The sequence below is a fragment of the Salmo salar genome, chromosome ssa18 (genome assembly GCF_905237065.1).
Source record: "Salmo salar chromosome ssa18, Ssal_v3.1, whole genome shotgun sequence".
NCBI lineage: Eukaryota > Metazoa > Chordata > Actinopteri > Salmoniformes > Salmonidae > Salmo > Salmo salar.
In genome coordinates, this window is record NC_059459.1 from 880,252 (window position 1) to 903,942 (window position 23,691).

At 41.0% G+C, this 23,691-nt stretch overlaps 1 protein-coding gene and 10 non-coding genes across 11 annotated transcripts; 4 read left to right on the plus strand and 7 right to left on the minus strand.

Moving 5' to 3' along the window:
- Positions 1-296: 296 nt before the first annotated feature.
- Positions 297-370, plus strand: trnav-aac (transfer RNA valine (anticodon AAC)). The gene has a single exon. It is a non-coding gene; the product is annotated as a tRNA-Val (tRNA).
- Positions 371-511: 141 nt separating this feature from the next.
- On the plus strand, positions 512-584 carry trnav-aac (transfer RNA valine (anticodon AAC)). The gene has a single exon. It is a non-coding gene; the product is annotated as a tRNA-Val (tRNA).
- A 132-nt stretch (positions 585-716) lies between these two features.
- trnav-cac (transfer RNA valine (anticodon CAC)) lies at positions 717-789 on the plus strand. Its single transcript has one exon. It is a non-coding gene; the product is annotated as a tRNA-Val (tRNA).
- Positions 790-925: 136 nt separating this feature from the next.
- On the plus strand, positions 926-4,734 carry LOC123728682 (uncharacterized). The gene is made up of 2 exons (XM_045700635.1): positions 926-2,517; positions 3,957-4,734. Exon 1 carries the CDS (start codon positions 1,170-1,172, stop codon positions 2,394-2,396), a length of 1,227 nt encoding a protein of 408 aa, XP_045556591.1. The 5' UTR covers positions 926-1,169; the 3' UTR covers positions 2,397-2,517; positions 3,957-4,734.
- Positions 4,735-17,267: 12,533 nt separating this feature from the next.
- On the minus strand, positions 17,268-17,339 carry trnaa-cgc (transfer RNA alanine (anticodon CGC)). Its single transcript has one exon. It is a non-coding gene; the product is annotated as a tRNA-Ala (tRNA).
- Positions 17,340-18,081: 742 nt separating this feature from the next.
- trnaa-cgc (transfer RNA alanine (anticodon CGC)) lies at positions 18,082-18,153 on the minus strand. The gene has a single exon. It is a non-coding gene; the product is annotated as a tRNA-Ala (tRNA).
- Positions 18,154-19,832: 1,679 nt separating this feature from the next.
- On the minus strand, positions 19,833-19,904 carry trnaa-cgc (transfer RNA alanine (anticodon CGC)). The gene has a single exon. It is a non-coding gene; the product is annotated as a tRNA-Ala (tRNA).
- Positions 19,905-21,045: 1,141 nt separating this feature from the next.
- On the minus strand, positions 21,046-21,117 carry trnat-ugu (transfer RNA threonine (anticodon UGU)). The gene has a single exon. It is a non-coding gene; the product is annotated as a tRNA-Thr (tRNA).
- A 467-nt stretch (positions 21,118-21,584) lies between these two features.
- On the minus strand, positions 21,585-21,656 carry trnaa-cgc (transfer RNA alanine (anticodon CGC)). The gene has a single exon. It is a non-coding gene; the product is annotated as a tRNA-Ala (tRNA).
- Positions 21,657-22,794: 1,138 nt separating this feature from the next.
- trnat-ugu (transfer RNA threonine (anticodon UGU)) lies at positions 22,795-22,866 on the minus strand. Its single transcript has one exon. It is a non-coding gene; the product is annotated as a tRNA-Thr (tRNA).
- A 465-nt stretch (positions 22,867-23,331) lies between these two features.
- On the minus strand, positions 23,332-23,403 carry trnaa-ugc (transfer RNA alanine (anticodon UGC)). The gene has a single exon. It is a non-coding gene; the product is annotated as a tRNA-Ala (tRNA).
- Positions 23,404-23,691: the final 288 nt, after the last annotated feature.

A 23,691-nucleotide genomic window follows, 5' to 3' on the forward strand; every position in this document is an offset into this window, starting at 1 on the left:
AATTCTTTATTTTGGAAATTCAAATACGTGCCATGAATATCGGTAAAATTCGGTTTACTCCTTGCAGAAAAATCAAGCAGCAGTTTCTGGAGTGTAGTGGTTATCACGTTCGCTTTACACGCTAAAGGTCCTCAGTTTGAAACTGGGAGGAAACAGTGCTCTTTGACATGTGCAGTAGGTACTGTACTATTAACAGAGAATAGTTATTTTCATAAATGCCTTATTTTGGAAATTCGAATACGTGCCATGAATATCTGTAAAATTCGGTTTACTTCTTGCAGGAAAATCAAGCAGCAGTTTCTGTAGTGTAGTGGTTATCACGTTCGCTTAACACGCAAAAGGTCCTCGGTTCGAAACCGGGGAGGAAACAGTGCTCTTTGACACGTGCAGTAGGTACAGTACTTTTAAAAGAGAATAGTTATTTTCATAAATGCCTAATTTTGGAAATTTGAACACGTGCCATGAATATCTGTAAAATTCGATTTGCTCCTTGCAGATAATTGTTGAAGCAGTTTCTGTAGTGTAGTGGTTATCACGTTCGCTTAACATGCGAAAGGTCCTCGGTTCGAAACTGGGTGGAAACAGTGCTCTTTGACACGTACAGTACTTTTAAAAGAGAATAGTTATTTTCATAAATGCCTAATTTTGGAAATTTGAACACGTGCCATGAATATCAGTAAAATTCGTTTTACTCCTTGCAGATAAGTGTTACAGCAGTTTCTGTAGTGTAGTGGTTATCACATTCGCTTCACACGCGAAAGGTCCCTGGTTCGAAACCAGTCGGAAACAACGCTCATTGACACATTCAAGAAGTACCATAGTGTTAACAAAGAATTTCATTAATCCCTTATTTTGGAAATTCGAATACGTGACATGAATATTTTTAAAATTCGGTTTACTCCTTGCAGCTAATTGTAGCAGTAGGTTCTGTGGTGTAGTGGTTATCACGTTCGCTTCACACGCCCCTTTTTGGAGTTTCAGGAAGTGGAAGAGAAGCAGGTGTCTGAGTGCTTGAGAGAGAATATCGTTTTTTTTGGAGGTCTAGTTGACTTATAAGTTTGAAAGTTTGTGAGTGACTGTAGTGAAGTTTCTGTGAAACGTTTTTGCTATTGTCCCCCATCAGCGTGAGCTGTTTGGGGGATATTGCTTAAAATAACCGGACGGACAACATGGCTTCGACATCAAGAATACAAACGACGACGAGAAAGGACAACAGTGAAATCAGAATGTTAAACGAAGAACTGAAAAAAAGAACATATGAGAAGGAACTGACGGTGAACGTGGAAATAAGTGGAGAAGGGAAAATAACAACGATGGAATTGCTGAGAGGAATAAAGGAAGTTTGCGGAACAATACTGGGATGTCGAATGAAAGACGGGAATAAGTATGAAGTAACAATGTCTCATGTAAATGGAAAAGAAAGACTAATAGACGGGCTAAAGATAAAGAACTGTCAAATCATGGCTAAAGAACTAGGGAACGATGAGCTGGTGGTGTCCTTTTTGAACTTGCCCGCATACATTACGGATGAGGAGATAGAAGAGAAACTAAAAGGCTGGAAGGTGAAGGCGACCACGCCAATCAAGAGGAGGATGTGGCCAGGAACGGACATTGTAGATGGGACAAGATTTTGCAAGGTAAAGTTTACAGACAATGTGCAATCCTTGCCATATTCTACTAAATTTAACACTGTCGAGGGATTTGAATATTTTCGTGTAATCCACGACAATCAAGTGAAGGTATGTAGATTATGTATTCAGCCGGGGCACATACTTAAGGAATGTCCGGAATTCACATGCCACAAATGTAGTGAACAAGGGCATTATGCCAGAGAATGTCGGAACATAGGAAATGTGTGCAAAATGTGTGACAGACCTAAAGTTAGATGTAGCTGTAATAAGGGAGAAAATCACTTACTTTTGCAAACAATGGACCTCACGTCTGAGGAAGAGGGGAGTGTGCCTATGGAGAGGGAGGATGAGAGTGACATGGAGAGTGTGACTCCAGAGACAGTGGCAGATAAGCTTGAAGAGCCTGTAATGTCTCCTGGCAAAGCACGAGACGCCGTTTTAGTCTCTGCTGCTGACAAGGTGGAACAGCAGCACATGATGGGTGAAAGACATACACAGGTAGAGATGGTGCAAGGTGCTTCTCAGGTGCCTGAGCCAGCTTTAAGCCTGTGTAAAAATTACACCAAAGAGTGGGCTGGGTCCACTGAAGTCACGGGCACTGTTAAAGCGCACTTTTCAAAAGGCTTCCCCGCCGATCCCCCCAAAAATCCAAATAAAGAGACGGATGATGAAATAGATAGTGAGGATCTTCAGTTGTTTGTAAAAAATAAGAGGTCATTGTCGAAAACCAGGGAGATGATGGGTTTTGGAAAAAAGAAAAAGTAGGATTTTTAAGGACTTGTTTGGCTCTGATTATACTTCTGCACACATTCATAATGATTACAGTCGCATCCCTAAATGGTAACAGTTTTAAAACATGAGCAAATTTGAGCAGGTATTAGTGTCTGTTAACCTCTTGGGGCTAGGTGGGACGCTAGCGTGCCACCTGTGGTGCACTCCATCAACAGCAGGTGCATTTCAAGAGCGGCAAATTTGAATCCAAATAAATGTCAAAATTCAAATTTTTCAAAAATACAACTATGTTACACCATTTGAAAGATAAACATCTCCTTAATCTAACCACGTTTTACGATTTCAAAAAGGTTTTACGGCGAAAGCATAAATTTAGAGTATGTTAGGACAGTACATTTACAAGAGTTGTGTGTAATGTTTTGTCAAGTCAAAGACAGGGTCACCAAAACCATAAAACCAGCTAAAATGATACACTAACCTTTTACAATCTCCATCAGATGACACTCCTAGGACATTATGTTAGACAATGCATGCATTTTTAGTTCTATCAAGTTCATATTTATATACAAAAACAGCGTTTTACTATGGCATTGATGTTGAGGAAATCGTTTCCCTCCAATAACCGGCAGTCAAGTCAGCGTCAGAAATTAAATAATTAAAATTAGAAAACATTGGTAAAATATTATATTGTCATTTAAAGAATTATAGATTTACATCTTTTGAACGCAATCAACTTGCCAGATTTAAAAATAACCTTACTGGGAAATCACACTTTGCAATAATCTGAGCACTGTGCCCAGAAAAATACGGCGTTGCGATACAGACTAGACGTCATGTTGGGGAGATCTAAAATCGAAAATACTATGTAAATAATCCATTACCTTTGATTCTCTTCATCAGATGTCACTTCCAGGTATCACAGGTCCATAACGAATGTAGTTTTGTTCAAAAAAGCTCATCATTTATGTCCAAAAATCTCCGTCTCGTTAGCACATGATGTAAGCCAGCCGGACTTCTCGTCATGAACGAGGGGAAAAAATATATTTCCGTTCGTTCAAACATGTCAAACGTTGTATAGCATAAATCATTAGGGCCTTTTTTAACCAGAACATGAATAATATTCAAGGTGGACGAATGCATAGTCTTTTATAACGTATTGGAACGAGGGTACCCAACATGAAGTAGCGCGCCAGGTGTCTAATGGGACATCACCGTTCCATGGCTCTTGTTCGGTCAGATCTCCCTCCAGAAGACTCAAAACACTTTGTAAAGGCTGGTGACATCTAGTGGAAGCAATAGGAAGTGCCAAAATATTCCTAAACCCCTGTGTCTTTCAATGGGATAGCTTTAAAGTCAATACAACACATCAGGTATCCACTTCCTGTCAGAAAATGTCTCAGGGTTTTGCCTGCCAAATGAGTTCTGTTATACTCACAGACACCATTCAAACAGTTTTGGAAACTTTAGAGTGTTTTCTATCCATATATAATAAGTATATGCATATTCTAGTTACTGGGTAGGATTAGTAACCAGATTAAATCGGGTACATTTTTTTTATCCAGACGTGCAAATGCTGCCCCCTAGACCCAACAGGTTAAGGCAGACATGTTGTGTTTTCAAGAGACCAATTGGACAGACTCCAAAATGCAGGAGATTAAGAGTAAATGGTCAGATTAAATTTTTTGTAGTCATGGAGGGGATAAAACATGTGGTGTGGCTATTTTGATAAAAAATGATGTGGTGCAAAATGTAAAAGAAATATATGCTGACAATGATGGCAGACTTATTGTAATTGAATTTGAAGTTCAAAATGTAGTTTTTCGTTTAATTAATGTTTATGCTTCAAACATTGAATCTGAAAGGAGAGAAATGTTTCACAAATTAAAAACACTGTGCTCAGAAAACTGTATACTGATAGGAGATTTTAATGTGAGGTGTAGTAGAATGGATGCCTCTAGTTGTGCTAAATTCAGATATGACTCTTCTAGAAATGCATTATGGAAACTTATGAATGAGGAGAATCTAGTAGATATATGGAGGGCTGAAAATCCAAACAGAAGAGTATTCTCTAGAAGGCAGGTGGTTCTAAAGGAATTAAAACAAAGCAGAATTGATTTATGTCTAGCAAAACAAGAATTGGTGCAGAATGTTAAGAAGGTGTCATATACCTTTACAGCATATAGTGATCATGCAGTAATGTCATTTCAAATGGGTTTTGGTGTGGAGAGGAGAGGGGGAGGTGTCTGGTGTTTAAATGCCAGTCTGTTAAAGGAGGAAGGATATAGAAATGAAATTGTTGAATGTATTAATGATGAAATGTCTAATGTACTGTTAAAAGAGAATGTGTGTTTATGGTGGGAGGAAGTGAAAGTAAAAGTAAAAAATAGGAGTATTAGGTACGCAAAAAATCATAACCGTTTAGATAAGCAGAAAGAAATAATGCTTAGGAATAGGATGTTGCATGAACTTGAAAAGGCTGATACGGATCCAGACTATGATGTTGTGAATTATTTGAAAATCCATGCAGAGCTGGGTCGTTATGAAAAAAATAAATGTTTGGGTGCTATTGTTAGGAGCAGGGCACAGTACGCTTTGGAGGGAGAGAAATGTACATCCTTTTTTTGGGGTCTGGAAAAAGAAAACAAACTAAGAGTTACATTGTAGAGTTGGAAGATGAAAGAGGTGTAAAGGTAAACGATTTTGTTGGGATCTTAGAGACAGTTGAAACCTTTTACAGAAATCTTTACAAAAAGAATGATGTAGATAAAGTGTGTGTTGTAAAAGTGTTGGATACAATTAGTGCCAAAGTATCGCAGGCAGATAGAATGATGTGTGATGAAGAGATTTCGATTATGGAAATCAAGGAAGCAATTGTTAGCACGCAAGGTAATAAAAGTCCGGGTTTGGATGGTTTAACAAATGAGTTCTATAAAGTCTTTGTAGATATTTTGGCACCCATTTTAGTGAGGGTGTTTCATTATATGGAAGAGAATAAGGAAATCCCTGAGTCTATGTCAACTGGAATGTTAACGATCTTATTCAAAAATAGGGGCAGTAGATTAAAGTTAGAAAATTATAGGCCTATTAGCCTTCTAAATTCGGATTATAAGATACTGACTAAAGTGTTAGCGAATAGGATGAAAAAGGTGATTGGGAGTATTATTGAATCAACACAAGCCTACGGCATACCTGGAAGAGATATTGCAGATGTCATTTGTACAATTAGGGATGTTGTTAATCAAATGAAAAATGAAGGTGGTATAGTTTTAAGTTTGGACTTTAACAAAGCTTTCGATAGAGTGGAGCACAGCTTTTTATTACAGACTTTGGAGAGGTTTGGGTTTGGGCCAAAGTTTGTATCTTGGATCAACCTGTTGTATAGTGGGGCTAAAAGTTGTGTTAAATGTAACGGAGTGTTAACAGATACTTTCCCTGTGGAGAGGTCAGTAAGGCAGGGCTGTCCTTTGTCAGCTCTGCTGTACAGTGTTTCTACAGAACCGTTAGCTACATTGATAAATAGTAATAAAGAAGTAAGGGGTGTTGGAATCCCAGGTGGTGGTGTCAGTGTTGTACATCAGTACGCTGATGACACTACTTGTACTGTGAAGGATATAGAAAGTATTGGAAGCATTATGGGGATCATAGATATATATGGCAAGGCATCGGGTGCTAAAGTTAATATAGAGAAGACTGAAATAATGTTTGTTGGGGATATCAATGTAAACGGGTGTGAGATTCCATTCAAGAGCGCAAAGGATTTTATTAAAGTGCTGGGAGTAAACAAAAGTGCTGGGAGTAAACAGCACTAACCTTTGATGATCTTCATCAGATGACAACCCTAGGACATGATGTTATACAATGCATGCATGTTTTGTTTAATCAAGTTCATATTTATATCAAATACCAGCTTTTTACATCTACTGAGAATATTGCAAAATGTGCTTTCACCGAAAAGCTATTTTAAAATCGGACACCTCGATTGCACAAAGGAGTTCTGTATCTATAATTCTTAAAATAATTGTTATGTTTTTTGTGGACGTTTATCGTGAGTCATTTAGTAAATTCACCGGAAGTGTTCGGTGGGAATGCTAGTTCTGAACGTCACATGCTAATGTAAAAAGCTGGTTTTTGATATAAATATGAACTTGATTGAACAAAACATGCATGTATTGTATAACATAATGTCGTAGGCGTGTCATCTGATGAAGATCATCAAAGGTTAGTGCTGCATTTAGCTGTGGTTTTGTTTTATGTGACATTATATGCTAGCTTGAAAAATGGGTGTCTGATTATTTCTGGCTTGGTACTCTGCTGACATAATCTAATGTTTTGCTTTCGCTGTAAAGCCTTGTTGAAATCGGACAGTGTGGTTAGATAAAGGAGAGTCTTGTCTTTAAAATGGTGTAAAATAGTCATATGTTTGAAAAATGGAAGTTTTGGGTTTTTTGAGGAATTTGTAATTCGCGCCACGCCTATCATTGGATATTGGAGCAGGTGTTCCGCTAGCGGAACGTCTAGATGTAAGAGGTTAAGGAAGTAACTCCCGGACCCTGTTGGTACTCGGTTCTTCTCCTAACTCTGTGTGTGATCAGCAGTGCTCATATGTGTACATACCTTCTTGCAGTGGATAACGTGGACCCAAGTGACTCTCTCAGCTTTTCTAATGGCAAAGGCAATGGTTTAACAGAACCTGGTATGGGCCTTCCCAACAGGGCTGCTTCCCGTCTTTTCTCCTCCGGGACTGGATCCACACCCAGTCTCCTGGTTGGATTGAGTGAATCACCTTCTCCTCTAATTCACCTGTTGGACACAAATTCTTGGACATACGGGTTTGGTTAACAAACAGTATTCTCATGTGTTCTGTTAGTATTACTTCAACGTCTATGTCTACCTGTTCTGGTATCTCTAACTCTGGCATTCTATAGGCTCTACCTGATTAGCTAAAATGTCATCCATCCTTTAAAGAGATAGATCCTAGTAAACCAACTCTAGGGATAATATCTTGACCTAATATTCTAGCTACCATAATCATGTCCACCAAGTAAGTTGGGAATGCTTCTACCCATTTGCTATACTTATCTATTATTGTTAAACACCCCTTCTTCCCCTCAATTTGGAATAGTTCACTAAGTCCATTTCCAAATATTGGAATGGATATTCTACAAAAAATGTTTTTGTTTAAGTAATTATCCTAACATGTTCTATCGTCTGCTCTACCATACTCCCCCTATTTATACATGGCTCAAGCCATGTATCAATATTGCTGCATATCTAAACAAATTATCCTTATGTCAGCCCTTCTCTTGTAGGATTGCCCCCTTTTATTTTCCACATGTCCAATTCTCCCTGGGGCCTTCATCCTCGGCTATTCTGTAACAATTCTCTGTCAAGTGTTTTATCTTCTTTAAGATGTATCTGTGCTGTTTTGTATGGTTTTAAATGTCTATGTGCTTGTCTGTGTAAATAGTAACTTTTCTCTCCTTTCTTATTTCACCGGTTCGAGTCAATGCTACTATTTCGGCCTACTGTGCAGAATAGTGTCTGGGCAATGGTTCAGTGTCTAACACCTGAAACCAACTAAGCTTTCATTGTCCTTTTAGTTAGGGTAACAATTACTTTCAACAAAATGATCATATCTCCTCCTAGCGAATTTACCAAACATAAACTTAAAATCAAAACTAAAATACATGCCTGCCAACGGAGCCGATAGTCTCTCCATGAATTAATATCCTAGAGCTAAGTGAACCAAATTCTCTTCCTATCTACTCCTGCTGGCCCCCCTCCTTTCTTCCTGCTACTCCCCAACCCTCAAGGTTTCAGCAGTGCAGGGGAGGATCTCTCCGTCTGCCCTTCTATCTGTCTCCAGCTTTTTCTCATAACAGAAAGTATCAAATCTGGGTTGTTTCCAAATATTGACTAAATGTCTCATTGTCTCCTTGGTTGCACTCCTGAACTTTAGAAAAATCTACCTGTCTAGATATTGCATATCTACTTAAATGTATCACAATACCCTCAATGATCCTAGATCACCTACAGATGTCATATATCCCTGTCCTGTTGACCTAAGTCTACCATTATTAAACTTATTCACAACAAAATATAATACTATTATATCAATTCCACAGCCTTGTTTTGTTAAATCTCTTACACTGCTTTCAACCACAGCTGACTTCCTAAGGAAAAATAAACGTATCTAGATCATGTAAATAATACCCCTGCTACTGGTCAAAATATTTTCAAATAACATAATCAGATCAAAATGACTAATCTGATTTACTCCACCAAGAAACATTATTGTACCCTTATTGTTCTACGGAAATAGACTTAAGGAAGCCTACCCTTAGTCTAAGGCTTTGCCCTTTTAGTCTTCTCATTGGTTCAAATTATCAATTGTGTCTAAGAACTTTAACTCCATCATAATTATCAGTTCTACAAATTCCCTTACAATCAATATCACCAATGACCTTTAATTCACCATCCAAATGGCTTTTCAATGTGGCTGATCAGACCACACAGGAAAAGTCACCAGAGGGGTCAAAAGTCATACCACCCTTTCAGAACCGTGTTTCTTACTACATTAAACAAATTAAAGCTAAGAACTGTATCTACATTTTGTATCCCAGGTTCCCAGAACATTCCCTATCAAAATAATTTCATGTGTTTATTAAAACTCAGAAAACCAAACTTCCAAAATGCCATGTGTGTATACCCCTTTAAGATATCCTGTCCCTAGGTATTTTTCCCAAAAAGCTAAGCGCTCCTTTTTCCATAAAATAACCACGAACATTTGGTCATCATTCCTTATACTACACCGATTCAGAAACCCAAACGTTAGCCACAAACAAAACCTAATAATAACTCCACTGTACTTCCTCAAATCATTAATAATTTGTTTTAAACTTCCTCAACGGTTCTGGGTACTTTAATTGAACATACACTACCCTTGGATAAAATATTTTACTTCCAATCTATGAAACCCCATATTTTAATGTACTATTTGACTAATTTGACCCAAGATTGCTTAAAACCTTAAAACCCCTTCAGTTTGTCTGCAAACAGGCCCATTCTGTTTGCTAGGAATACCCTGCCATTATACACAACTGTGTTTAATGTGCATCGTCCGTGTAAAATAAAATTAACTCCATGTATCGCTCATCTCCCGTAAATTCCTGCACCTCCTTTATGCGCTTCCCCCTCCTGCTTCCACTCGGAACAGGTTGTGTATGTTTTTCGTTTTAGCGTTTCCAATATTCTACCGGGCTCCCCGTCGACTGGGAGTCCATTGGGTGCATTAATACTACCTTATTTTAGCCATCCCTTATATCATTTTTTGCCTCTCCTCTTCCATTCTTTCCCATCGCGACCACCATTCCTTTCGAGAGTCGCTTTCAAAGTTTTCAACACCTGTTCTGGTTCAATATCCCCCATTCTCACGTTACCTTTTCCACAGAGGAATTATGTCTCCCTTCCTATGATCTATTTTACCCCGCTAATTTCTAGACCTGTTTTAACAATGTATTATGCCCACCCGGTAAAACCCAATATAACCTGGAACCTAGCCTAGAACCTAGCCCATACCCTTTTTGTATAGGACCTCGTAAAGGACCTCGTCCAGGGAATCAAAATACACTCACACGGTAAACCCCCAAATATAACCTGGAACCTAGCCTAAAACCTAGCCTATACCTCTTTGTATAGGAGCTCGTAAAGGACCTCGTCCTGGGAATCGAACTAATCCTGAACCTTCTCTATAAGATGATCAACCCTGTAAAGCATTACTGGATAACCGATATATTAAACACTCAAACCAGATATTCAGATCGCTGTCTAATATCCAATGTACTACATTCACACGATTGGGTTGGCCTCCCAAACTTCACATAGTCCCGTTGATAGTCAGATTTATCAACCACATTCAAACCGATACCTAGTATCTAGTACCCGAACCCTAGCCTGAAATATGATCAATATCTACAGGTCCTCGTAAGGGTCCTTGTAAGAGGTTAACCACACACACACATCATATTACCTAATACATATCATTCATCACAGTTCTTAATAGGTCACGTGCATTACTGTTTAACCGGTTGTCAACAATGCATTTATCACTTAATCAAACTCCAAATGTTTAATACATACTTCAACCAATTTGTATATGTTAAAATAAAAATTGGTCACTTACATCAAACAGGTGAATTTGGAAATAGCCAATGTGCAGAACTTCAGTTATTCACAATAGGTGTCTGCTTACCTTTTTAGTTGACCGGTCAGGATTTGTGAAACACACCGTCCGACGACAGCGATGGCCAATTGGCCGGACAAGTTCCAGCGAAGTCCCTACAGCAGATCACGTCGGGGTCATCATGTTAGGTTGCGTCAATTCGAATCTGGTGTCAGGACAAAGAGAAACTCTGGTCTCTAGTACTGTTTCACAGCTGTTTATTAAGCTAAGTAAATAGTGATAAATGCAATGTTCGTATATACGGGTTCACTGTAACACCTCGCAGGGCAGACAGAGAACTGAAATGACATCATAAGTTCTTCCTTAAATACTTCTTGACAGACATAGTTCCCTCTCCCTGAGGGCCTGTCATAGTAGAGGCTTGGGTGTGGTTTAGACTTACTCCAGCCTATTGTTGGCGTGCAGGCTGGTCCCAGCCTCTAGACGCATCTTTGTTGCCAAGCATAGTTGTCTTCTAGCTTATCTTCGTGTGTGTACCCGAGAGTCAAACACCCAAGGACAGTGCCTGTTCTTGTGCCACAGCCATTCTCCCCTCTATCAGTTCCTCACATGTCCATGAGCGGCCCCACAACCAGGCATTGTGTGTGTGTGTCACGAGTCTACTCAGCCTACACTACTAGCCAGCAACCCTCCAGTTAGTCATGTCTATTATATGTCGCTCAATCTATGTTAATACAATATAAACCTCTCATGTTTAGCATTAGTATTCATAAGTTATGCACCACAACTAATTTTATTATATAGGTTATGCAAACAAATAGTTGGTTAAACCCTAACAATATTTTGCATGCACTCCCCCTCTGAGCTTCCATCCCATTTCATTTGCAGATAAAATGCAATATCAATACAATGTACTTTTTAGATACACCACTCCATTGAAACTACAATGAAATGATAGCAGCAATTCTTAAACCAGGTACAGACAGGGATCGAACCCATGAACTTCAGTTTTTGAAAATGACGCTATAAAAGTTGGCAACAATGCCACTTCTGTTCTATAATTGTACGAACAGGGATTGAAGGGATGTTCTTCAGATAACAAGACCAAATTATTTAGCACATCTCTGTTTCCTGCTTAGAATTACAACATTCTGTAAAGTAGGAGTTGGGTCAGTGCAAAAATATTAAATGGAGATGCTGGGGATTGAACCAAGGACCTCATACATGTGAAGCATGCACTCTACCACTGAGCTCCATCCCTGTTCTGGGAGAGAGAAAAAAAAAAAATCTTATTTTATTTTATTTCACCTTTATTTAACCGGGTAAGCAAGTGGAGAACAAGTTCACATTGAGAACTGCAACCTGGCCAAGATAAAGCAAAGCAGTGCAACACAAACAACAACACAGAGTTACAAATGGAATAAACAAGCATACAGTCAATAACACAATAGAAAAAAAAGAAAGTCAAAATACAATGTGTGCAAATGGCATGAGGAGGTAAGGCAATAAATAGGCCATAGTAGCGAAGTAATTACAATTTAGCAAATTAACATTGGATTGATAGATGAGCAGATGATGATGTGCAAGTAGAAATACTGGTGTGCAAACGAGCAGAAAGTAAATAAAAACAATATAGGGATGAGGTAGGTAGATTGGGTGGGCTATTTACAGATGTGCTATGTACAGCTGCAGCGATCGGTTAGCTGCTCAGATAGCTGATGTGTAAAGTTAGTGAGGGAAATATAAGTGTCCAGCTTCAGCGATTTTTGCAATTCGTTCCAGTCATTGGCAGCAGAGAACTGGAAGGAAAGGCGGCCAAAATAGGTGTTGGCTTTGGGGATGATCAGTGAGATATTCCTGCTGGAGCGAGTGCTATTGGTGGGTGTTGTTATCGTGACCAGTGAGCTGAGATAAGGCGGAGCTTTACCTAGCATAGACTTATAGATGACCTGGAGCCAGTGGGTCTGGTGACGAATAGGTAGCGAGGGCCAGCCGACGAGTCCATACAGGTCGCAGTGGTCATATCAATACAATGTACCTTTTCTTTACACTGTTCTAATGAAAGTACATTTACATAATATCAGCTATCTTCCATAAACGTCGAACAAGGATGAACCCATGTGCTTCAGTTTACAGAAACAGATGATTTAGCATATCTATTTCCTTCTTAGAATGTCAACATTCTGGAAAGTGGGAGTTGTACAAAAGCTAATTTAACAAGTAAATACAGTCAACAGAGAAGTTGGGGATTAACGTTGGACCGCATACATGTAAAGTTCTGGCTGTACCATAGAGATACATCCCCTTACTATAATAACTGTGTTGCCATATTGACACAACTTGCTTTTTCTGCAAAGTCCTCCAATAAAAGTCGGTGTCGGTTTACGAGACCGACACCTTGCCACTTGGCCACCATGCCACTCTAAGGTGTAACTTATTTATCAACATTCTGGAAAGTAGTAGTTGTGTAAATGTGAATTTGGCACACAAATAAACTCAGTGGAGAATCTTGGGATTGAACCGAGGACCTCATACATATTTTGCATGCACTCCCCCTCTGAGATTCAATCCCATTTCATTTGCAGATAAAATGCAATATCAATACAATGTACTTTTTATATACACCACTCCATTGAAACTACAAGGAAATGATAGCAGCAATTCTTAAACCAGGTACAGACTGGGATCGAACCCATAAACTTCAGTTTTTGAATATGACGCCATAAAAGTTGGCAACCATGCCACTTCTGTTCTATAAATGTACGAACAGGGATTGAACGCATGTTCTTCAGATAACAAAACCAAATTATTTAGCACATCTCTGTTTCCTGCTTAGAATTACAACATTCTGTAAAGTAGGAGTTGGGTCAATGCACTAATTTTAAATGGAGAAGCTGGGGATTGAACCCAGGACCTCATACATGCGAAGCACGCACTCTACATCTACATTTACATTTCACATTTAAGTCATTTAGCAGACGCTCTTATCCAGAGCGACTTACAAATTGGTGCATTCACCTTATGATATCCAGTGGAACAAACACTTTACAATAGTGCATCTAAATCTTTTAAGGGGGGAAGGGGGGGTTAGAAGGATTACTTTATCCTATCCCAGGTATTCCTTAAAGAGGTGGGGTTTCAGGTGTCTCCGGGAGGTGGTGATTGACTCCGCTGTCCTGTCGTCGTGAGGGAGCTTGTTCCACCATTGGGGTGCCAGAGCAGCGAACAGTTTGGACTGGGCTGAGCGGGAACCGTGCTTCCTCAGAGGTAGGGGGGCCAGCAGGCCAGAGGTGGATGAACGCAGTGCCCTTGTTTGGGTGTAGGGCCTGATCAGAGCCTGAAGGTATGGAGGTGCCGTTCCCCTCACAGCTCCGTAGGCAAGCACCATGGTCTTGTAGCGGATGCGAGCTTCAACTGGAAGCCAGTGGAGAGAGCGGAGGAGCGGGGTGATGTGAGAGAACTTGGGAAGGTTGAACACCAGACGGGCTGCGGCGTTCTGGATGAGTTGTAGGGGTTTAATGGCACAGGCAGGGAGCCCAGCCAACAGCGAGTTGCAGTAATCCAGACGGGAGATGACAAGTGCCTGGATTAGGACCTGCGCCGCTTCCTGTGTGAGGCAGGGTCGTACTCTGCGAATGTTGTAGAGCATGAACCTACAGGATCGGGTCACCTCCTTGATGTTAGTGGAGAACGACAGGGTGTTGTCCAGGATCACGCCAAGGTTCTTAGCACTCTGGGAGGAGGACACAAGGGAGTTGTCAACCGTGATGGCGAGATCATGGAACGGGCAGTCCTTCCCCGGGAGGAAGAGCAGCTCCGTCTTGCCGAGGTTCAGCTTGAGGTGGTGATCCGTCATCCACACTGATATGTCTGCCAGACATGCAGAGATGCGATTCGCCGCCTGGTTATCAGAAGGGGGAAAGGAGAAGATTAATTGTGTGTCGTCTGCATAGCAATGATAGGAGAGACCATGTGAGGATATGACAGAGCCAAGTGACTTGGTGTATAGCGAGAATAGGAGAGGGCCTAGAACAGAGCCCTGGGGGACACCAGTGGTGAGAGCGCGTGGTGCGGAGACAGATTCTCGCCACGCCACCTGGTAGGAGCGACCTGTCAGGTAGGACGCAATCCAAGCGTGGGCCGCGCCGGAGATGCCCAACTCGGAGAGGGTGGAGAGGAGGATCTGATGGTTCACAGTATCAAAGGCAGCAGATAGGTCTAGAAGGATGAGAGCAGAGGAGAGAGAGTTAGCTTTAGCAGTGCGGAGAGCCTCCGTGACACAGAGAAGAGCAGTCTCAGTTGAATGCCCAGTCTTGAAACCTGACTGATTAGGATCAAGAAGGTCATTCTGAGAGAGATAGCAGGAGAGCTGGCCAAGGACGGCACGTTCAAGAGTTTTGGAGAGAAAAGAAAGAAGGGATACTGGTCTGTAGTTGTTGACATGGGAGGGATTGAGTGTAGGTTTTTTCAGAAGGGGTGCAACTCTCGCTCTCTTGAAGACGGAAGGGACGTAGCCAGCGGTCAAGGATGAGTTGATGAGCGAGGTGAGGTAGGGGAGAAGGTCTCCGGAAATGATCTGGGGAAGAGAGGAGGGGATAGGGTCAAGTGGGCAGGTTGTTGGGCGGCCGGCCGTCACAAGACGCGAGATTTCATCTGGAGAGAGAGGGGAGAAAGAGGTCAAAGCACAGGGTAGGGCAGTGTGAACAAGACCAGCGGTGTCGTTTGACTTAGCAAACGAGGATCGGATATCGTCAACCTTCTTTTCAAAATGGTTGACGAAGTCATCCGCAGAGAGGGAGGAGGGGGGAGGGGGAGAAGGATTCAGGAGGGAGGAGAAGGTAGCAAAGAGCTTCCTAGGGTTAGAGGCAGATGCTTGGAGTTTAGAGTGGTAGAAAGTGGCTTTAGCAGCAGAGACAGAAGAGGAGAATGTAGAGAGGAGGGAGTGAAAGGATGCCAGGTCCGCAGGGAGGCGAGTTTTCCTCCATTTCCGCTCGGCTGCCCGGAGCCCTGTTCTGTGAGCTCGCAGTGAGTCGTCGAGCCACGGAGCAGGAGGGGAGGACCGAGCCGGCCTGGAGGATAGGGGACAGAGGAAATCAAAGGATGCAGAGAGGGAGGAGAGGAGGGTTGAGGAGGCAGAATCAGGAGATAGGTTGGAGAAGGTTTGAGCAGAGGGAAGAGATGATAGGATGGAGGAGGAGAGAGTAGCGGGAGAGAGAGCGAAGGTTGGGACGGCGCAATACCATCCGAGTAGGGGGAGAGTGAGAAGTGTTGGATGAGAGCGAGAGGGAAAAGGATACAAGGTAGTGGTCGGAGACTTGGAGGGGAGTTGCAATGAGATTAGTGGAAGAACAGCATCTAGTAAAGATGAGGTCAAGCGTATTGCCTGCCTTGTGAGTAGGGGGGGAAGGTGAGAGGGTGAGGTCGAAAGAGGAGAGGAGTGGAAAGAAGGAGGCAGAGAGGAATGAGTCGAAGGTAGACGTGGGGAGGTTAAAGTCACCCAGAACTGTGAGAGGTGAGCCATCCTCAGGAAAGGAACTTATCAAGGCGTCAAGCTCATTGATGAACTCTCCAAGGGAACCTGGAGGGCGATAAATGATAAGGATGTTAAGCTTGAAAGGGCTGGTAACTGTGAGAGCATGGAATTCAAATGACGAGATAGACAGATGGGTCAGGGGAGAAAGAGAGAATGTCCACTTGGGAGAGATGAGGATTCCAGTGCCACCACCCCGCTGGCTCGATGCTCTAGGGGTATGCGAGAACACGTGGTCAGACGAGGAGAGAGCAGTAGGAGTAGCAGTGTTATCTGTGGTGATCCATGTTTCCGTCAGCGCCAGGAAGTCTAGGGACTGGAGGGTAGCATAGGCTGAGATGAACTCAGCCTTGTTGGCCGCAGACCGGCAGTTCCAGAGGCTGCCGGAGACCAGGAACTCCACGTGGGTCGTGCGCGCTGGGACCACTCTACCACTGAGCTACATCCCCGTTCTGGAAAAGATAAAAAATGTTTATTATTTCATTTTATTTCACCTTTATTTAACCAGGTAAGCTAGTGGAGAACAAGTTCTCATTGAGAACTGCAACCTGGCCAAGATAAAGCAAAGCAGTGCGACACAAACAACAACATAGAGTTACAAATGGAATAAACAAGAGTACAGTCAATAACACAATAGAAAAAAAGAAAGTCTATATTCAGTGTGTGCAAATGGCATGAGGAGGTAAGGTAATAAATAGGCCATGGTAGTGAGGTAATTACAATTTAGCAAATTAACACTGGAGTGATAGATGAGCAGATGATGATGTGCAAGTACAAATACTGGTGTGCAAAAGACCAGAAAGTAAATAAAAACAATATGGGGATGAGGTAGGTAGATTGGGTGGGCTATTTACAGATGGCCTATGTACAGCTGCAGCGATCGGTTAGCTGCTCAGATAGCTGATGTTTAAAGTTAGTGAGGGAAATATAAGTGTCCAGGCCAAGCAACAATGAAATGATAGCAGCAATTCTTAAACCAGGTACAGACTGGGATCGTACCCATAAACTTCAGTTTTTGAAAATGACGCCATAAAAGATGGCAATCATGCCACTTCTATTCTATAATTGTAGGAACAGGGATTGAAGGAATGTTCTTCAGATTACAAAACAAAATTATTTAGCACATCTCTGTTTCCTGCTTAGAATTACAACATTCTGTAAAGTAGGAGTTGGGTCAATGCAATAATTGTAAAAGGAAAGCTGGGGATTGAACCCAGGACCTCATACATGCGAAGCATGCGCTCTACCACTGAGCTACATCCCCGTTCTGGGAGAAATAAAAAATGTATCTTATTTCATTTTATTTCACCTTTATTTAACCAGGTAAGCTGGTGGAGAACAAGTTCTCATTGAGAACTGCAACCTGGCCAAGATAAAGCAAAGCAGTGCGACACAAACAACAACATAGAGTTACAAATGGAATAAACAAGAGTACAGTCAATAACACAATAGAAAAAAGAAAGTCTATATTCAGTGTGTGCAAATGGCATGAGGAGGTAAGGTAATAAATAGGCCATGGTAGTGAGGTAATTACAATTTAGCAAATTAACACTGGAGTGATAGATGAGCAGATGATGATGTGCAAGTACAAATACTGGTGTGCAAAAGACCAGAAAGTAAATAAAAACAATATGGGGATGAGGTAGGTAGATTGGGTGGGCTATTTACAGATGGCCTATGTACAGCTGCAGCGATCGGTTAGCTGCTCAGATAGCTGATGTTTAAAGTTAGTGAGGGAAATATAAGTGTCCAGGCCAAGCAACAATGAAATGATAGCAGCAATTCTTAAACCAGGTACAGACTGGGATCGTACCCATAAACTTCAGTTTTTGAAAATGACGCCATAAAAGATGGCAATCATGCCACTTCTATTCTATAATTGTAGGAACAGGGATTGAAGGAATGTTCTTCAGATTACAAAACAAAATTATTTAGCACATCTCTGTTTCCTGCTTAGAATTACAACATTCTGTAAAGTAGGAGTTGGGTCAATGCAATAATTGTAAAAGGAAAGCTGGGGATTGAACCCAGGACCTCATACATGCGAAGCATGCGCTCTACCACTGAGCTACATCCCCGTTCTGGGAGAAATAAAAAATGTATCTTATTTCATTTTATTTCACCTTTATTTAACCAGGTAAGCTGGTGGAGAACAAGTTCTCATTGAGAACTGCAACCTGGCCAAGATAAAGCAAAGCAGTGCGACACAAACAACAACATAGAGTTACAAATGGAATAAACAAGCGTACAGTCAATAACACAATAGAAAAAAAGAAAGTCTATATTCAGTGTGTGCAAATGGCATGAGGAGGTAAGGTAATAAATAGGCCATGGTAGTGAGGTAATTACAATTTAGCAAATTAACACTGGAGTGATAAATGAGCAGATGATGATGTGCAAGTACAAATACTGGTGTGCAAAAGAGCAGAAAGTAAATAAAAACAATATGGGGATGAGGTAGGTAGATTGGGTGGGCTATTTACAGATGGCCTATGTACAGCTGCAGCGATCGGTTAGCTGCTCAGATAGCTGATGTTTAAAGTTAGTGAGGGAAATATAACTGTCCAGGTTCAGCGATTTTTGCAATTCGTTCCAGTCATTGGCAGCAGAGAACTGGAAGGAAAGGCAGCCAAAGGAGGTGTTGGCTTTTGGGGATGACCAGTGAGATATATCTGCTGGAGCGAGTGCTACGGGTGGGTGTTTTTATCGTGACCAGTGAGTTGAGATAAGGCGGAGCTTTACCTAGCATAGACTTATAGATGACCTGGAGCCAGTGGGTCTGGTGACGAATAGGTAGCGAGGGCCAGCCGACTAGAGCATACAGGTCGCAGCGGTCATATCAATACAATTTACCTTTTCTTTACACTGTTCTAATGAAAGTACATTTCCATAATATCAGCTATCTTCCATAAACGTCAAACAAGGATTGAACCCATGTGCTTCAGTTTACAGAAACAGATGATTTAGCATATCTATTTCCTTCTTAGAATGTCAACATTCTGGAAAGTGGGAGTTGTGCAAAAGCTAATTTAACAACTAATTACACTCAACAGAGAAGTTGGGGATTAAGGTTGGACCGCATTCATGTAAAGTACTGGCTCTACCATAGAGATTCATCCCCTTACTATAATAGCTTAGTTGCCATAATGATACAACTTGATTTTCTGCAAAGTCCTCCAATTAATGCACAGGTCCATGATATCAGATGTCTTTCATAAAGGGACAGAAGGGATTTGAACCCATGATCTTCGGTTTACAAGACCAACGCCTTACCACTTGGCCACCATGCCACTCTACGTTCTGCATTATATATCAACATTCAGGAAAGTAGTAGTTGTGTAAATGTGAATTTTGCACACAAATAAACTCAGTGGAGAATCTTGGGATTGAACCGAGGACCTCATACATATTTTGCATGCACTCCCCCTCTGAGCTTCCATCCCATTTCATTTGCAGATAAAATGCAATATCAATACAATGTACTTTTTATATACACCACTCCATTGAAACTACAAGGAAATGATAGCAGCAATTCTTAAACCAGGTACAGACTGGGATCGAACCCATAAACTTCAGTTTTTGAAAATGACGCCATAAAAGTTGGCAATCATGCCACTTCTGTTCTATAATTGTACGAACAGGGATTGAAGGAATGTTCTTCAGATTACAAACCCAAATTATTTCGCACATCTCTGTTTCCTGCTTAGAATTACAACATTCTGTAAAGTAGGAGTTGGGTCAATGCAATAATTTTAAATGGAGAAGCTGGGGATTGAACCCAGGACCTCATACATGCGAAGCATGCGCTCTACCACTGAGCTACATCCCCGTTCTGGGAGAGATTAGAAAATGTATCTTTTTTTATTTTATTTCACCTTTATTTAACCAGGTAAGCTGGTGGAGAACAAGTTCTCATTGAGAACTGCAACCTGGCCAAGATAAAGCAAAGCAGTGCGACACAAACAACAACATAGAGTTACAAATGGAATAAACAAGCGTACAGTCAATAACACAATAGAAAAAAAAGAAAGTCTATATTCAGTGTGTGCAAATGGCATGAGGAGGTAAGGTAATAAATAGGCCATGGTAGTGAGGTAATTACAATTTAGCAAATTAACACTGGAGTGATAGATGAGCAGATGATGATGTGCAAGTAGAAATACTGGTGTGCAAAAGAGCAGAAAGTAAATAAAAACAATATGGGGATGAGGTAGGTAGATTGGGTGGGCTATTTACAGATGGTCTATATACAGCTGCAGCGATCGGTTAGCTGCTCAGATAGCTGATGTTTAAAGTTAGTAAGGGAAATATAAGTGTCCAGCTTCAGCGATTTTTGCAATTCGTTCCAGTCATTGGCGGCAGAGAACTGGAAGGAAAGGTGGCCAAAGGAGGTGTTGGCTTTGAGGATGACCAGTGAGATATACCTGCTGGAGCGCGTGCTACGGGTGGGTGTTGTTATCGTGACCAGTGAGCTGAGATAAGACGAAGCTTTACCTAGCATAGACTTATAGATGACCTGGAGCCAGTGGGTCTGGTGACGAATAGGTAGCGAGGGCCTGCCGACTAGACCATACAGGTCGCAGTAGTCATATCAATACAATTTACCTTTTCTTTACACTGTTCTAATGAAAGTACATTTACATAATATCAGCTATCTTCCATAAATGTCGAACAAGGATTGAACCCATGCGCTTCAGGTTACAGAAACAGATGATTTAGCATATCTATTTCCTTCTTAGAATGTCAACATTCTGGAAAGTGGGAGTTGTGCAAAAGCTAATTTAACAAGTAATTACACTCAACAGAGAAGTTGGGGATGAACGTTGGACCGCATTCATGTAAAGTACTGGCTCTACCATAGAGATTCATCCACTTACTATAATAGCTGTGTTGCAATATTGATACAACTTGATTTTCTGCAAAGTCCTCCAATTAATGCACAGGTCCATGATATCAGATGTCTTTCATAAAGGCACAGAAGGGATTTGAACCCATGATCTTCGGTTTACAAGACCAACGCCTTACCACTCGGCCACCATGCCACTCTACATTCTGAATTATATATCAACATTCAGGAAAGTAGTAGTTGTGTAAATGTGAATTTGGCACGCAAATAAACTCAGTGGAGAATCTTGGGATTGAACCGAGGACCTCATCCATATTTTGCATGCACTCCCCCTCTGAGCTTCCATCCCATTTCATTTGCAGATAAAATGCAATATCAATACAATGTACTTTTTATATACACCACTCCATTGAAACTACAAGGAAATGATAGCAGCAATTCTTAAACCAGGTACAGACTGGGATCGAACCCATAAACTTCAGTTTTTGAAAATGACGCCATAAAAGATGGCAATCATGCCACTTCTGTTCTATAATTGTACGAACAGGGATTGAAGGAATGTTCTTCAGATTACAAAACCAAATTATTTAGCACATCTCTGTTTCCTGCTTAGAATTACAACATTCTGTAAAGTAGGAGTTGGGTCAATGCAATAATTTTAAATGGAGATGCTGGGGATTGAACCCAGGACCTCATACATGCGAAGCATGCGCTCTACCACTGAGCTACATCCCCGTTCTGGGAAAGATAAAAAAATGTTTCTTATTTTATTTCATTTCACCTTTATTTAACCAGGTAAGCAGTGGAGAACAAGTTCTCATTGAGAACTGCGACCTGGCCAAGATAAAGCAAAGCAGTGCGACACAAACAACAACATAGAGTTACAAATGGAATAAACAAGCGTACAGTCAATAACACAATAGAAAAAAGAAAGTCTATATTCAGTGTGTGCAAATGGCATGAGGAGGTAAGGTAATAAATAGGCCATGGTAGTGAGGTAATTACAATTTAGCAAATTAACACTGGAGTGATAGATGAGCAGATGATGATGTGCAAGTACAAATACTGGTGTGCAAAAGAGCAGAAAGTAAATAAAAACAATATGGGGATGAGGTAGGTAGATTGGGTGGGCTATTTACAGATGGCCTATGTACAGCTGCAGCGATCGGTTAGCTGCTCAGATAGCTGATGTTTAAAGTTAGTGAGGGAAATATAAGTGTCCAGGTTCAGCGATTTTTGCAATTCGTTCCAGTCATTGGCAGCAGAGAACTGGAAGGAAAGGCAGCCAAAGGAGGTGTTGGCTTTGGGGATGACCAGTGAGATATATCTGCTGGAGCGAGTGCTACGGGTGGGTGTTTTTATCGTGACCAGTGAGTTGAGATAAGGCGGAGCTTTACCTAGCATAGACTTATAGATGACCTGGAGCCAGTGGGTCTGGTGACGAATAGGTAGCGAGGGCCAGCCGACTAGAGCATACAGGTCGCAGTGGTCATATCAATACAATTGACCTTTTCTTTACACTGTTCTAATGAAAGTACATTTCTATAATATCAGCTATCTTCCATAAACGTCAAACAAGGATTGAACCCATGTGCTTCAGTTTACAGAAACAGATGATTTAGCATATCTATTTCCTTCTTAGAATGTCAACATTCTGGAAAGTGGGAGTTGTGCAAAAGCTAATTTAACAACTAATTACACTCAACAGAGAAGTTGGGGATGAACGTTGGACCGCATTCATGTAAAGTACTGGCTCTACCATAGAGATACATCCACTTACTATAATAGCTGTGTTGCAATATTGATACAACTTGATTTTCTGCAAAGTCCTCCAAGTAAAGCACAGGTCTATGATATCAGATGTGTTTCATAAAGGCACAGAAGGGATTTGAACCCATGATCTTCAGTTTACAAGACCAACGCCTTACCACTTGGCCACCATGCCACTACGTTCTGTATTATATATCAACATTCAGGAAAGTAGTAGTTGTGTAAATGTGAATTTGGCACACAAATAAACTCAGTGGAGAATCTTGGGATTGAACCGAGGACCTCATCCATATTTTGCATGCACTCCCCCTCTGAGCTTCCATCCCATTTCATTTGCAGATAAAATGCAATATCAATACAATGTACTTTTTATATACACCACTCCATTGAAACTACAAGGAAATGATAGCAGCAATTCTTAAACCAGGTACAGACTGGGATCGAACCCATAAACTTCAGTTTTTGAAAATGACGCCATAAAAGATGGCAATCATGCCACTTCTGTTCTATAATTGTACGAACAGGGATTGAAGGGATGTTCTTCAGATTACAAAACCAAATTATTTAGCACATCTCTGTTTCCTGCTTAGAATTACAACATTCTGTAAAGTAGGAGTTGGGTCAATGCAATAATTTTAAATGGAGAAGCTGGGGATTGAACCCAGGACCTCATACATGCAAAGCATGCGCTCTACCACTGAGCTACATCCCCGTTCTGGGAGAGAGGAAAAATGTTTTCTATTTTATTTTATTTCACCTTTATTTAACCAGGTAAGATGGTGGAAAAAAAGTTCTCATTGAGAACTGCAACCTGGCCAAGATAAAGCAAAGCAGTGCGACACAAACAACAACATAGAGTTACAAATGGAATAAACAAGCGTACAGTCAATAACACAATAGAAAAAAAGAAAGTCTATATTCAGTGTGTGCAAATGGCATGAGGAGGTAAGGTAATAAATAGGCCATGGTAGTGAGGTAATTACAATTTAGCAAATTAACA

Coding starts and splice junctions, on each gene's coding strand:
- LOC123728682 (XM_045700635.1), top strand. CDS start 1,170: ATGGCTTCGACATCAAGAATACAAACGACGACGAGAAAGGACAACAGT.